At 46.0% G+C, this 16,474-nt stretch overlaps 1 protein-coding gene across 5 annotated transcripts in view; it reads right to left on the bottom strand.

Annotated features, from left to right (window-relative positions):
* LOC146839635 (uncharacterized) overlaps positions 1 to 16,474 on the bottom strand; it is a 533,093-nt gene that overhangs the window by 499,592 nt on the left and 17,027 nt on the right. For all 5 annotated transcript variants that reach the window (XR_014980691.1, XR_014980692.1, XR_014980693.1 and 2 more), the window contains exon 2: positions 351 to 380. Coding sequence is in view for 2 of the 5 variants with exons in the window: in XM_085650363.1 (XP_085506489.1) it covers positions 351 to 380 (30 nt within the window). In the remaining 3 variants the exon portion in view is untranslated. The remainder of the gene's footprint in view (positions 1 to 350; positions 381 to 16,474) is intronic.

The following is a 16,474-nucleotide window of genomic DNA, read 5'->3' as shown; positions in this document are numbered from 1 at the left end:
GTATTCAATGTCATCTCACATTATTTCCCTGAGACGAACTAGGGGCGAGCTCAATAGCTGCAATCTGCAGTCTAGTGGTGACATAACTTCACATTTCCTATCCTCTTCTTGCTGCTTTGTAGAAATAGTCTAAAAGAAGTGTCTAACTGAAGTGAATTGTGAATTTTTTGCTGCCAAAGATTTTTTGTTCCATATATGCCTGTTCCTTCTCACAGTTGTAAGGCATTCCTGTGTAGGTAGGAACCTTTCTTACAATCAGATAGTCTATCAAGCCCCATCATGAGTTAATTTTGCCAAGGATAATCATTCCTCCTGTTTTTACTACAACAAATCCATATAAATCAACATACCTGGACGACCCGAGCCGCACCATGGAGAGCCTGGAGAGGAGAGAAGAAATAATGAATGTTATAATCAGGAGGTGGGAGAGGAAATAGTAGAGGCGACTGAAACTGAATATTACTGAGAGACAACCCAGGAGAGAGAAGACCATGAACAGCAAAGAGATATGTGCTAGAGTGAGCTGAGGATGAAGAGGAAGGAGTGGAGACAGCTTAGCAATAAGGCGGTGAGATTGGAGGCCACCACTGAGGGCATGACAAGGTAAACATGACAAGTGAGAAGGAGAAGAGAGTGCTGCAAGCAAAGGAGGAAGATATGGGGATATGGACAGATAAGGAGCGAGAGGGATCAAAAGAGTGTAGAGAAGGAATGTGAGGCTACTGGGAAGGTTAGCAAAGGGGCTAAGAATAGAGACAGAAATTATGGACTGCAAAAGAAGAAGGAGTTACTAGAGTACTGGGTTATTACCTAGACAAACTGAAGATCTTGGAGAAAGACCTGAGAAAAATCATGAGGGTAGAGAGAAGGTTGACTCAAATCTGAGGAGAAGAAAGCTACTAGAGAAAACATAGGAGTACCGGAACTTGCGGGAAACGATTGCAGAAGAGACTAGAGACAGTGAAGACTAAGGAATGATTGCTAAATAGAGCTCCTTGGTAAAGAAGATAACGTATAGAAAATTCAGAAATTCTAGAAGAAAAAATTGAGATAGCTGAGAACTAACAGTCAACAAACTGAGAGATATAAAGTGTAGTCTGGTTTTGGGCACTGGCATTACTGTTGTTGGCTGGTCCAAAAAGGTAGAGAGTGACCAGAAGGAATACTGAATGCAATCACTGCTACTGGGGGCTCTCTGCTCTAGTGTTGAATGTGTGAGGGGTTAGTATGCCTCATCTTAGGGCCCAGAACCTCTGTGGCGTAAGAGGCCAGATATGCATAGATTTGTTCTGTGGAGAAGAAAGATTAGTGAAGGTAAACATAAGTGAACTATATAAAATGACTGTGTCTTTGCTGTATCACTAGTTTGCTAAGGCATGCTGTTAATCTAAAGAGTATTGTGTCACTAAGGGGCTGATTACGATGGCGGAGGGACCGCCATCACCAGCAGTACGGTGGTGGGTTCCCCGCCATATTATGATGGCGGGGGAATCCTCAGGGAATCATGGCGGTTGCAAAGACTGTCCGCCATGGTTCCACAAGGCGGTCCATTTCCGCCCGCCTTGCGGAACCAAAACATAGGGCAGCATTACGGCGGTGCCTTGCAGGCACAGCCATAGGAATTACAATATCCCTTTCTGCCTGTCTTTTCGCGGCGGTCATCCCCCCACGAAAAGACAGGCAGAAACGGATTTGGGGGCCCATAACTGGCCCCTCTTGTCTTGTGTGGGAGATAGTTGTGCACGGGGCCATGGTACCCCCCTACATTTCCATGCACAAGGTGGCAGGCACCGTGTGGTGCCTGCTACGTTGTGCAGGGAGATGCACACATGGCTATTTAACATAGCGGCAGGTGCTGCGGCTAGCAGCACCCACCGCAATATTAAATTCTTGGATGTGACTGCCACGATGGAGATCGCACCTAATTAGGGGTGCGGGACCATCGCCTTACAGGGCTGCAAGTCTTTTTACTTGCACTGAGTCAGCCAGAGAAAGGCTGCATAGTGGTGAAGCAGTCTAGACCCCATTGGGGTAAGAGATGCCAACCCGGTGTTAGGGTAACCATAGCTTAAGGAATGGGCAGTCTAGCAACTGAAGTTGAAAAAGTGACTGTGACTGTGATTCTGGCATCTGTCAAAATTCATGACCAAAGGTAACTGAGTAGAGCAGCCAAAAGAAGGAGAGATATCATAAAGATTCATCAACAATTCCTATTTATCTCTAGATCCAAAATATGCTGAGCTGAGCAAAGAAAAACTTTGAGCATTTTATAATAATACGAATCGTGCTTCAATTACAAATGTAACAGAAAGGCTCATTACATAGATGCAGAGAACAATATTTAATTTGCTTTGACACAGACTAAAACATACTACTTTAAAAGGAACTCCAGTCATCTAAAAAGATCTATTACTACCAAGCCCAGCCCACCCCCATAAAAAGATATTTTAAGATCTAAAAATGCAAGGTTTTACCTACTCTCTGGCCAATATCTGGCACACTAAAATATATCCTAATGCTCCAAATACCGGTGTCAGGACTTGAGCCCACAAACTTAAGTTAAGTTAATTATATCAGAGGAAAGACTATCAGGGCCCGGGGCCCTAGAATTTTTTAGGCATTTTATAATGTATTCTATACCCCCTACTATTGGAATCAAATGGCTTTCCAACCCTAGTGTCAGAGGCCCACCCTGCTTATTCCCAACTCCCTCATCATCTACCACTTTAAATTTGTACAGCTCTGACACATAACTCCCCCCATGTTTCATCCAGTCCCGGAACTGCTACAATATTTTGGTCACCCCTAGCACCCTATTCACCATGTTCCAAAAAACCTTAGTACTTCCCGATCCCAGGGAGACAATAGCTTTAGTCCTTGTGCTCTCCTTGTTTTCCCAAGCTTTTCATCTGAGCTCTTTCCTATGAATTTTCCTACAACATTTAATTAGGTATTCCTTATTAACTCACCTCTTTTATAGATCTCATTTATGTTCTTTTTAAGTGCAGTCTTGGCCTGTATTTTAGCCAAGCCAGAAGAATCCGTCCTGTCCTGGCCACACTTAGGGACAGATGTACGACCAGTTTTTGCATGCACAAACAGGTTAGCGACCCATTTGTGCACCCAAAAACCTATATGGCCATAAACAAACACTATTTTGCAAGTCACAAAAAATTGCGACTCACAAAATAGGGGCAGATTTATGACGACTGGCGCATCCCTGCATATCAGCAGGGATGCGCCAGTTATTATGCGCCACAGCTGCGCCACCATGGATGCGCCGCATTTATAATGCGGCGCACCATGGGGCAAAAACGGCACAGATGCGTGACCCATCTGTGCCGAAAACTGGCGCATTGCTGGAGTTGCGTCGCAAGCGCGACGCAGCTCCAGCAATGATCTGGGGGGCCCTATCTGTACAATGCTGCGTCAATCCTTACGCCTGCTTCAAGCAGGCGCAGGGTTTTGACGCAGCATGGGCCTAAAAGTGACTGAGTGAAATCTTGTAGATTTCACTCAGCCACTTTTAGGAGGCGTTCCTGCGCCGGAACGCCCCCACCTGCCCTGGAACGCCTACATGTGGCGCAGGGCTTTACAAAGTGACGCATCTGGGAGATGCGTCACGTTTGTAAATACCCCGCACCATGGCGCAGGATTTGCGCCGCTGCTGCGTCACAAAAGTGCCGCAACGGCGGCGTAAATGAGGCGCAAGTGCAACATAAATCTGCCCCATAGTGTTTTGCAGCTTGCTATTAGGAAGAGCCATTCCCTTCCTAATAGCGACTCTCTAGCCATGTATGAATGTTTTACAACCGCAATTGCGGTCACAAAACACTCGCAATTTATGGTCCTCTTCAAGAGGGTGGTAATGGAGTCGCAAATGGGAAGGGGTCACAGGGGACCCCTTCCCCTTTGTGACAGGCTCTAAAAATATTTTTTAAGGGCAGGCAGTGGTCTCAGGGACAACTACCGGCCCTTAAAAAAACGAAACAAAAACGTTTTAAGGAAAACGGGCTGCATTTAAAAAAAGAGAAAGTGCTTTATTGACAAACAGTCCCAGACATGGAGGTCTGCTGCGCCCAGCAGGCCACCATCCCTGAGAGGGCCAGCCATACCCAATGGGGTCGCAAATTGCGAGTGGCTCATTAATATTCATGAGCCTCTCATTCATTGGGAATCACAATCAGTGTCTCTGACACTGTTGTACATTCCAAATTGCGAGTCGCAATTTGCGACTCGCAATTAAGTGTACATTGCGAGTTGCAATCTGCAAATTGCGAGTCGCAATTTGGAATTGTCGTACATCTGGCTCTTAAAGTCTGTTGATGCCATTTTACTTATGGATGCAACTAGATTCTTGTACTCCTGCTCAATGAGCTGAGAAGGCAAAGTAGACTGCTCTTTCAGTACCTCATTCATTCTCTTTCAAGTGTAGCATTTTAATTTACGAGTCTACGCTCATTCAAGTAGTGACTTGGTGTGCTATTTTATCAAAGATCTCTTAAAAGTTTATCCTATGCAGTGTGAGGATTAGGGGCTTGTAATAATCGCCTTCTAAACCACCTACTACTAAATCCTTAACTATGCCAAAACTTTCTGTGGCGGAAGTAAACACACTTCCATTATCAAAGGTATGTTGAGCAGGCTGGTCCCCTATGTATCTACCATTTACAGTAGCCAAGTTCAAACTATCAAGCAACAATCTCAATTCTCTCCCTCTCCCAACCCCGGTGGTGCTCCAGATGCTGACAAGGGATACGCAGAGCATTTTCTTTCTCCCTTTGAAATTCGTCCTTCACTGGGTTATGGGGAACCTTAGCATTAAAATCACACATCAGAAGGACTGATACCTTTGGAAAACTTGAGATCATCACCATATCCATCAGAGCTGCCAGCTCCTTCCACTGATTGTCCAGCACTTTATTTAGAGAGAAATAGCAGTTAATTATTATTAAATATGGCCAGACCTTTTACCCCGTTTGACCCTGCTTTTCCGATAATAAACCATAAATTAAGATAGTCAAAACATTTGTGTATTCCTAAAAAATGATGCACCCCTCGATTTCATATTTTTCAGCTAGGATTATGGCTAGGTCCCACAGACCGGCAAAACTTCCCATTAACTCCTCCAGTCCGATAACCTTATAGCTGCTCATTGCCACAACATTCACTTCCCAGATCTCCTGCAATACAATGATCATATCATTTCTCTCTTCAAAACAAGCCCCATGCAATCTGTATTCCTTTTCAGACCCACGATGTACCAAGATAACACGTTAACCACAATTTCTAGAAATCAATTTTTTATTATTTATTGCCCCCGCGATCCATTCCCATGAGTTGTTGCTGGTTTGCTAGTTTTTCGCAATTGGAAAAGATCTGCCTTCCTTTTTCAGATTTCGTTATTAGGACATTATCAAACCCAAGAAACTCATGGACCCACGACCCCCCAAATGGGGGAACATGCTAGTACTGATTAATTGAGGCTCCTGAACTTTCTTCCTGTGCCTTCGCCTGGATTGCTGACACTTTGGAGGAGACGGGCCCATGTAGGAATGAGTCAATAGATGTCAAAACATGACCGTCGAAGCTCATTCAATGAGTTCATGACTTTATCCACCATGGTCCTGGAATCCTGGAATAAAAATAGACCCAGGCAACTGGCCATGATGTAGCCATCTCACTGGCCTTTGGGAGGACCACCAGAGAAATATATTTAGAAGAAATTTTAAACAATCTTGGAATTGACTCCCCCAAAAAATACATGATCCATTAGGAGCACATTCTTTATCGCTAAAATATCCACCAATTGCAGAACCCACTCTTCTCCCTCACAGCTGCTAACTACTGATCCCTTACCCCATCTTTGTTCAGCCTCAGACCTGAAAGGTTCAGCTCCTGCATTTATGAGGTGGTTGACTTTGCCTTGTACTTGCACCATTCTGTCTTGGCCCAACTGCTCAACATCATACCATATGACATTGGTCACACCCCCCCTTCATGAGAATTAGGGAACACTGATGGAGGGGCTGTTCCGACCAGAGTGTCAGCAGAAACTTCTACTAATTGTGATTGCCCAACAATGGTTTCTTCTTATGGCACCAAAATAGGAAATTTAAGCCTTCTTGCTCTTTTCTTTTTTAGCCTTTGCATTTTTTTTTAACTTTCTTATGCCTGACTTAATAACGGGTTCCACTATGTTAGCTTGCTTTTTACCCTTTTTTTCTTTTTTAAATATAATGAAAACTTCATTACTTTTCCCGATATCCCATTCTCGATCCAGCAATTTCCCCCCTTAGAACGATTCCTCCACACCATATAGCAATTACATTTTTACATTATATGTAGGAGACTGAAAATCGCAACTGACATATCTCATAATATTCCCATTACTTCCCCCAAATCTTTTTATGTTTAGGGGGGCAACTACTGGCCTTATAGATGGGTTCCTTCAATATTGCACATCTGTCCTTTGCTTTCAGCCATTCAGCAAATGTAGTATTCACAGGACAGCAATCTGGATTGAGCGCTTGTTAGACCTGGCATCTTTTGGCATGTTTTCCCTGTCTTTTTACTCTCTGACCTCCTGGTTTTGACTCTGTTTTTGCTGGTTTAATGTATCTGTGTACTTCCTCACTGCTGTTAAGTGTTAAAGTGCAAGTGCTCCGATTGTAAAATTGTATTATGGATTGGTGTTTCCATGTTTGGCTTATTTGATTTAATGGTAAGTCCCTAGTAAAGTACACAAGGTGTTGAAGGACCTGTAAATCAAATGCTGCTAGTGGGCCTGCAGCACTGGTTGTGCGACCCACATAATCAGCCCTTCAAAGGGTTCTCAGACCTGCCACTGCAGTATCTGCATACAGTTGTAACAGCCATGTTGACCCGGCAAGTGCACCCACTTGCCAGGCCCCAAACTGTCCCTCTTCTTACATGTAAGGCACCTCTCAGGTAGCCCAAGGTACCCCCTTGGGTAGGGTACAGTGTATGTGAAAGGTAGGACAAGTACTGGTGTGTTTGACATGTCCTGATGGTGAAATACATTTTATTTCGTTTTTCACTATTGAACTGCTATCTGTCCCGTAGGATAGAATGAGAGATACTTTGTAACATCTCACTAGTATAACTTTCCATTGGGACAAGATGAGAGAAAGGAGTTTAGTGTGCCTGAACTGAAAAATGTAAAACCCTACATTTTAGTAAGGTTGTTTTTTAAATGGTGTGGTTGAAAATTTCACTATCAGAAAGTAGGCATTTTCTTGCTTAACCATCCTGTGTGCCTCTGCTGGGTTGTTGATTGACTGTCTGGCTTTGGAGTGACAGGGTCTGTGGATGTGCATTCACAGGAGGCGGCCACTGGAGGGATTGAGGTGTCTCCTGCCTTTCCTAGACGAGTCAGGGCTGGGCTGAATAGACCTGTGCTGCATTTACAGAAGTGAGAGGAGATTTCATTGCACCTGAATAGGCCTGGACTGCCTTACAAAATGCTGTCTCCATCTCCTGCCAGGAAGCTGGACCAGAGAGGACAGAACTGGTTTGGGCTGAGCACAGAGACTCTCTGCCACGTCCTTATGAATACTGACCCGAGAACTTCAGAACTCTTTTGGACTAAGAAACCTGCCAAGAAGAAGAGCTGGAGAAGCTGTGAGGAAGAACTACCACTTTGTTGTGTTCTTTGCAGTGTTGGCCTGCAGTGGCTGCTTCTATCTTGGGGAGAGAGGACTGGACTGAACTTTCTGCAACTTCTTTGTTTGAGTTTCGCTAAGAGCTTGAGGTAGGGCTTGCCCCCTGTTCAAGAAGTCTCAAGAACAGCACATACTTCAAGTTCATCTGCTATCTGCACTGGGAACTTTGTGTTTTGTGCTGCAACAGAATAAAAATCAACCCAACGCCCTCAACGGCACCGCTGCCGGCTCCGTGTCCTGAAGGCACCGCAGAGGGCCCTGCTGCACTTTGCACCACAACCCATGTCTCACCAATGACGCTGTTCGATGCCCCCTATGAGCCACTGCTAGCACCGTGACCTGTGGAAACATCACTCTACACTGCCGTGCTTCACGTCGCAGCCATGGTATCCCAGACGATGCCGCCCCATGTCAACAGTGACACCGCTGCTTGCACTGCGGTTCAAGGGCACCGCTCGTAAGTTACACGATGCACCACCCTCATCCTGCACCACAGCCTTGGCCTACCGACGCTGGCATCATCGACTCCAGTTCATCAGCAGACGACAGCGCTACTGCAACGTTGATGCTGCTGCTTGCATTGTGACTTGCCAGTACTTGCATCCCTGGCCTCAACAACTCCGCTGGATGCCGGTCACTGAGCTGCAGCCTGCACCGTGACCTGAGGGCACCACTCGCTGCACTGCTGCACTTGGCACCACAGCCCCAACACTTGCCTACAGTGGCTCTTCTGACTTCAACAGCGAGCAATTAGATCTGCAATGCGGGTGACTCCAAGGGCCCGATGGCTCCTGCACCAACCTCCAGAACCCAACGAGAGGCCATTGACGCCCGGCATTTCTAAAGGTACTGTTTTGCGGGTCTTTCCGACACTGTAGATGGCCCGCGACACCATGGTCAGCCAGAACAGTTTGGATTTGTTGTTTAGGATGCCGTGATAGCCCCAGACGGAGCTATTGACTTCAAGGAACTGTATTTTTATCATCTTTGGTCTTGTTTTGCACAGATAAAATATTGGTGTGGTGTCCTTTCATAGTGTTTTCACTGTAATACTGTTAGTTATGTGTAAATGCTTTACACACCGCCTATGAGATTGTGCCAAGCTACCAAGGGAGTGAGAAGGGGTTATTTCAGTGGTGTATCCCCCTTATCCTGACTAGGAAGAAGGGTCTCTACATGGACAGGGTAACAACCTGCCAACTAGAGACCCCCATTTCAAACAGCGCTCAACTTATCTACTGAGTGTTTTTAATAGAGTACTTATATTAGTAGACCAATATATAAGATCCATCCTTACATCTTGGAATATTGCTGGGATTAGAAATAAATTAGAGAATGAATCATGGATAGATACAATTAAAATGTATCAATCAATCCTTTTACAAGAGACCTGGGACACTATAGCCTTCTTTATCGAGGATACTCTTCAGTAATAACAACAGCAATGCCCTCTGGTACCGGGAGGTCAAAAGGAGGCCTAGCTACTCTGATTGCAGTCACATCTTCATTAACTCTGACAAAGTCGTTTACTAACTCGTAATTTTTTCAATTATTATGGCTCGAATTCAACAAAGACCAGAGTATAGTGCTAGTCAACTTTTATAATAAAATCTTTGATAATACTAGAAATCAAGTTGTACACAATCTGCATAAAGGGTATTGGGTATATAGGAAGCAGTGGCGCCAAGCAGGTGTGCGTATACAGTATTGGTCTATAACAGTAGATATGGTGCTAAACAGGAAGGGGAAACCCTTAAAAAAAAACCTTAGTGTGTGTGGGACGAGCCCAACAACAAAGGAATACAATATAATCCTGTGCACACATATACAATAAACCAGTAGAAACTGTCGTAAAAAAAAACAGGAACAGTCAAAATCATCGATGGTAATGTATTTCTTTTATTCCTTTTGGAAGCAAGGACCAGCCGACACGTGTTTCATCAGGGTAGATAGTCCCTTGACTCTTCAGGGCTGAAGCCAGAAACGTTGGCTCGGTAAGCAACCTGAGACCGGCAAACTATAAAACACAGCTAAAAGCGTCCCATACGCAGTGGAGTAGAAGAGGTCAAAAGTTGAAAACAAAAAACAAATGGTAGCAGAGTATTCAAAAAACGATATACACGTCCAAAACAGCAATCAGCGAAAACTGTTCAATCCAAAATCAAACAGGTCCATACACACTCGTGTACTGGTGCCGCTTGGATGTTCGCTGCAACGTTTATGAAATTCCGAAGTGATATATTTGTGCTTTGCTACCAAGAGGGATACTAATATTGTTGGACCATACTCGTAATTGCGACTTCACTTCGGCTTTTTGAATAGCCATATCACCCATATGGTTAATGGATTTAACTCTGACCTTCCCTGGCGGCACGCTTTTTCTGACGTATTAACTTAGCGGACTTGGTTTACTTTGGACCTGTTTGATTTTAGAAATTAAGTTGTGTTGACCTTTGAAAAGGAACTAGATAACTTTACAAAATGTCTTTAAAATGATTATGTTTGTATCTGGGCTGGTGATTTCAATTGTAGAAAATGCAATGTTTTAGCTGGAGAAAATTGAGGGTTCAGGGATGCACACAGTGAAATTTGTCCCCATTTCCCACATAATTCCTACGGAGAGTCAATTAATAGAGTAGTGCACAAGTATAACCTGGAGCTTTTAGAACAACTGATCTTGGGAACACCGAGGTACCAACTTATGAAAATCATAATTATTCCTCAATTATTGATCATATTTTGATCTAAAAAAACTGTCTGGGTCTGAATAAAGAACTTGAGGTTATAGAAAGCATATTTAGCGTCCACCATCCGCTTTTTCTCAGCACGGGTTTGCCGTCCATTCAGCCGAAAAGGACTCGTTTAGTAACAGACATAGAAACCCAAGGAGAAAATGGTATCAGTATTAAATGGCCAGGTGTTAACCCGTCTACTTTTCTTACAGAGGAAAAACATCCTGATCTTCAGATTAACCTGGCCCTTTATAACATAACATCTGTGATAGCAAGAGATCTGAAAACCAAAACTAAGAGGAATTCCTCTTGTCAGTCAATTACTTTTGGATCGAATAAAAGTAATTGACTGACAAGAGGAATTCCAATCCATGTACCGGATGATTTGATCATTCATGCTCTAAAGCTAATCAGAACCTCAAACAAGCCTTGAAAGAAAGACCTAGAAACACTAACTTGATAAAATATTTAAGAAAGTCTTATAAACAAGTTGTAAATATTAGAAAAGCAGTAATCCAGGAACAATCATGGAGAAATTTAATACAGGGAGCAGATACGCGGAATATAACATTATTCTGGAAGACAATTAATCAACCTATTTTTAAAGATCAGACATCAGCAATGATTGATATCCTGGTACAACCCTCTCACTGAATAAGCCGCTTTGGCCAGACTTTTAATCCAAGCGATGACAGTTTAACAACCCCCGAAAATAGTGTCCTAAAACAGCTTCCACTGACCTGGCACCAATATCATTGCAAGAGATCACAGTTGCTCTAGAAAGATGTGCCAATGGGAAGGCACCAGGTCCCAATGGGGCACCCAGATATTTGTTTCAATCAGATATTCATTTTTGGGCCCCAATCCTACTAAGAGTCTGTAATGCCTCTGCAGGGGAATTTCTGCCCGTAACCTGGACACAAAGTACAATTGTACCGATATTCAAGAAGGGAGACAGGGGAGACGTAAAATGTTATCGCCCCATACCTCTTCTTGATTCAACCTCAAAATTAATGGGGAGGGTACTTCTGGAAAGACTGTAAAGCTGGGCGAATGACAACTCGGTGCTCACAGAATCACAATTTGGGTTTTGAAGAGGGATCGAGACAAAAGAGCAGTGTGTCAACTTACCCTTAATTATTAGTAAATACACACTGCACCTAGGTTTCGTAGACCTAACAAGTGTATTTTACCTAGTTAATCATAGGAAATTATGGCAGACAGTGGCTAAAATGGGTGCTCCCAAGGAAATGATCATTTACTTTTCCCAACTGTATAGTTATTTATGCGCCAGAGTACGATATGGGCCTAATGGCGAGTATACTTCTCGCTTCAAGGTAACACCCCGGATTAGACAAGGCTGTGTCCTTGTCCCTGTATTGTTCTCCCTTTACATTAATGGCATATACCAATTTCTACAAAAACTGAAAGTCGATGCCCTCAAAGTAGACGAACGTATAACACCTGTTTTACTATACGCGGATGACACAGTCTTAATATTTAGAACTGCAAAAGGGCTACAAAGCCAGATTGAAAACTTTGCTGAATACATGGAAGAAAAGGATCTAAAACTTACACTCAAACTTACAAGACCTTTACAGTGTTATGCAGGAAGGGAAAGTTTAACAGAACATACATGTAAAAGGGATACCAATAGCTGAAACTCGCATCTTACTGTATCTTGGCAAGTTATTTACATCAAATGGCACCTGGGGGCCACACGTGGAAGTAAGTACATTGAAAACGCTACGTTCAACAGAGGCCATTTTCAGATTTTCCTCTAAGGTAAGGAATAGACCGGTTAGAGAGATACTGACTCTTTATAAGAGTAAATGTATTTCAGGGGCTTGTTACGGCGCTGCTCTATGGTGAATGGCTAACAGCGCTGCTCTTCAAACCCAGGAAAATACATTTCTGAGAAGAATATTGGCAGTCCCTAATTCTACTCCTTCTTACATAGCACATAAGGAGCTTGCAGTTCCCTATATCGATGATTACATCAGTACAGCACCTTTATTTGTCTGGCTCGGGATATGGAGTAAATTGGGAAACAGATTCACCCAGGACATCATAATTGATTGCCTGGGTCTTGAACACAGCATCAAACTCCCGTGGCTGGCATATATAAATAAACTCCTAAAAGAGATTGATAAGGACTTAGATGTTCATAACCCTGTACACATCCTATATTATAGTAAAAAGGAACTGATAACGGTTGTTGGGGCTAGGGAACTCAGGAGGGAAATCCGGGAGAACGAAAATTTCAACAATTAAGGAATACAATAAGGGAAAACAAGAGAAAGGTATACAACGATATCTGTTCTGGGTACCAAACCAGCGTCATAGATTCTACCTTACAAGACTTAGGGGCATATTCACAAGGACTTACCTTCGATTTATCTCCACATTAACGCATCAAAAGAGGAGATAGATTTAACACCCCATTCACAAGCGGGTGCAAACTGCAGATATCGCCAGTGTTCCCGCGATAACTGCCCCAAAATGCATTTCCACAGTGGACACCACCAACTAACCCTAATGAGATGCAGAGTAGGCGTTCCCGTGCACAAACTCACGAAAAAACCACAACACCACTTTCACAACAAACTGCCAGGTCTGCGAAGTGAACCAAAAAAAGGCGATAAGCCGCGGTAGCACCAAGGATTTAACACCTGCCTTTTGCTGGTGCTAAGCAGGATGACTACCCACAGCATGAAAGGGAGTCCAGCCAAGAGCCACACCTGCAGACCCACAGATGCCATGGAGACAATGATCATGCAGCTCCGATACCAAAGAGGGTCATGACACCCACCGCCAGCACCTCCACCCCCCCGGACATGCACATACCGTGCACGACACAAGAGCCAAAAAAAAGTGCATGATGACGCACATTCCCCAAAAAAAACCACACGTGTGGCCAGAAGAATGAGAAAAAGTCACACAGCACTGAAGTAACAACCAAAAAGTTTAATGAAATACAACACAAAACACCAATGCGGAAGACTCCTGTCGGATCCGTCAGGGACAACTCAACGTCACAACCTGGAAAATGAAGCACAAAATCAGGATGTGTGCCATGCACACATCACAGGAGCGAGACACAGAGAAACAGAGAAGGAAAGAAAGCCAGAGAGAGAAAGAGAGGGGAGGAAAGGAAGGGAGGGAGAGAGAGAGAGAGAGAGAGAGAGAGAGAGAGAGAGAGAGAGGGAGGGAAGGAAGGGAGAGAGAGAGAGAGACACCACCGCCCCTGCACACCCAGGCCCCACTACTCACCTGCTGCCACCGGTGTGTCTACCAGTGGGCACACCGCATGCATGTGCAAGCTCCAGGCCCTGATCCCGCCACCATGGCATGGTCCACATCATGCGGACTCGCTCCGCGGTCCAGCATGTCCTTCACATGACATTGAATCCGGAGTCATCAATGGCGGAGACCACATCAGTGCATACGTCATCATCGCAGGCTGCACCCCCGCTCAGCTATTTTGGTGCCACTAACCCTGTGCAACGCCAGTCAGTGCCACATTGTGGTAGGCTCGTGACAGCCACAAGGCTTCGGGTGCCACTAACCCTGTGCAACGCCAGTCAGCTCCACTTGTGGTAGGCCCGTGATATCCACAAGGCTTCCTGTGCCACCAACCCTGTGCAACGTGGTGGCAGGCCGCTTGACCGCCGCAAGTCTTCAGGTGCCTCTAATCCTGTGCACAACAAGTCATGGGCCCTTTATGATTGAGAACCGTGGAGCGTCCGTCATCCAGTCACCACCGGCAGAGGGGAATGTGACATTGTCGGTCCCTTATATTTGCGGGTTCACATGGCCTGTGACGCCTGTGCCGGATGGGTGTGGTGTGTGTGCAAACCTGCCCTCAGGGAGTGGTTGTTATATGCTGACAACTAGACCAGTGACCTGCACCCCACCAACGAGTACGCCTGTGACAGGTAACTATGTGGGCCCCCCTCGTAGCGTAAGCGGAGTGGTCTGGCCTGGCGTACGCCGGACCTGCGCAGGGCTTGCAACAATGACTCGGGGGCTCTTGCTATGGTTCAGTCCATGTCCGGACAAGGAAGTGACTAATGCGTGTGTCCCTGTTGTAGTGTCCACAGCACCTGGTACACGATAGGCAATGTAGCACACTGTGACTGGCATCCCACAAGATGAGCATCATTGACGTAAGGGAAATCACTATCCCTACATCCATCCACACAATCATACATGAATGATGAAAGACATGACACAGCAGTGTGCTACTGGTGTTTATTGCACATCCAGTGGAGTTTTGCAGCTGGAGGGGTACAGTGCCATGCCAAGCACACTACACTACATTGGCCCGTGGAGGGTGGGCCTGAGTACATATGAGGATGACAAGTACTGCGGAAAATGAAGGGTACAGTCTGCAGTCTGGTCGCCGTGTCATTGGTCATCAAACAGGATATGGCAGTCCATGACGCAGTCCAAGGTCCGTGCAGCGGAGTGTATCGGGGGTCAGTGGAAGGTCATGGGGCCATGTGCGGCACCAAGCAGAAACAGGCCAGGTGGCGGTAATGAATGCTAGTGCCTACTTCTGAACACAAACCCATTCACGTCCTCGGAGGTGAGCTCTGCCCCACCTGTGGGTGTTGCAGTACCGGCTGCGGCACTGTGTGCCAATGACACATCAGGTGCCGGAGTGGATACGCCTGCCGCACTGTTGGGCACTGACACACCAGGGAGCGGAGATGTGGATGGTGTGGGGACAGCAGCATTCATCATCACCACACCTTGTGGCAGCAATGCCATGTTGAGGATTTGCAGGACATGGTAGATCCCAGCTAGATTTCGCTGATGTGCAGTGTTGGCTGCCTCCTTTCCACCTCCATTCGCACCATGTCCTCCACAAGCCTCCGCATGAGTGCCAGCTCATGGCTGGGATCGCTGGAGCCACTCTGAGCGGACAGGTGTTCTTCTCTCCGCGTCATGACTCCATTGATGTCAGTCAGGGCTCGTTGGAGACCATGGATTGGGCCGTGGGTGTCCGTTAGGGACTGGAGCTGGTCCTTGATGGGACCTAGACACCCATGGATGGCGTCCAGTTTTGTAGCCAAGAATGTGGAACCCCACCCGCACCTGCTCAGCCGACTCCCTCTGGCAATCCAGCACACGGCGTTGGAAGGCCATGTGTTGTTCGTGGGGGTCTTGGGAGACTGCCGGGGCTGTGGGTGCCTCCTGCTGGGTGGTTTGGGTAGTGGGTGGGGTCTCCTCAATGCAGCTGGGCTGCCCTGATCCTGGAGGTGAGTTGCGGATGATGTCAATGATGTCTTGGAGGGCTTGGGGGGTCGATGCTGGAGGTGTCCTCCTCGTCAATTGTGAAGAGTGGCTGGGACTGCTCCGCAGGAGGTGTTGACGGTGCCCCTTCAATGTGAAGGGGAGATGGTGTATTACAATGTCTCCACATGTATGTAACCACATGGTGCATGTTGACATTCAGACAGCATGGCATTGTACATTGTGACAGTCTGTAGATCATGTCCATGACCCAGAGTCATTGTGGGTGTGCACTGTGCTCTGTTTGATTGTGCATGTGTGCCATTGTGCCCATACCCACCCGTCCCTTCAGTGCCTGGTGGTCACTCACCCTGTTGTGGTTGTGTTGTGTTATGTCGAGCAGTGTCCGATCCCCCCACTACGGCCACAGTCTCCACACTGATGACTGACGACACCAGCTCCTCCATGTCATCCAGCACGAGCTGTGTTGCTGGGCCCCCACCTCCAGTCTGCATTGCTGCATTCTGGTTAGCTGCGAGTTTCTCCTTGGTCTTGCGCTTGATGTCATTCCATCGCCTCTTGCCTTTGTCCATTGACCTCTTGTGCTCTCCGACAGCATTCACTTTGTCCACGATGTCCCACCATATTCCATATTTGGTGCCCAATGACACGTTGGAGGTGACGAACAGTTGTTCCATCACCTCCGTGACTATGATCCTCTACTTTTTGTCTTTGCCCTACCCTGTCCCCGAGGTCCGAGGCTGATCGTCCGGGGGTGCTTGTGGGGTTGCGCCCATCCTCTGCGCCTGCTCCGGC

Source organism: Triturus cristatus, chromosome 4_1 (genome assembly GCF_964204655.1).
Source record: "Triturus cristatus chromosome 4_1, aTriCri1.1, whole genome shotgun sequence".
Lineage (NCBI taxonomy): Eukaryota > Metazoa > Chordata > Amphibia > Caudata > Salamandridae > Triturus > Triturus cristatus.
This window is presented reverse-complemented; position numbering and strand designations above follow the sequence as displayed.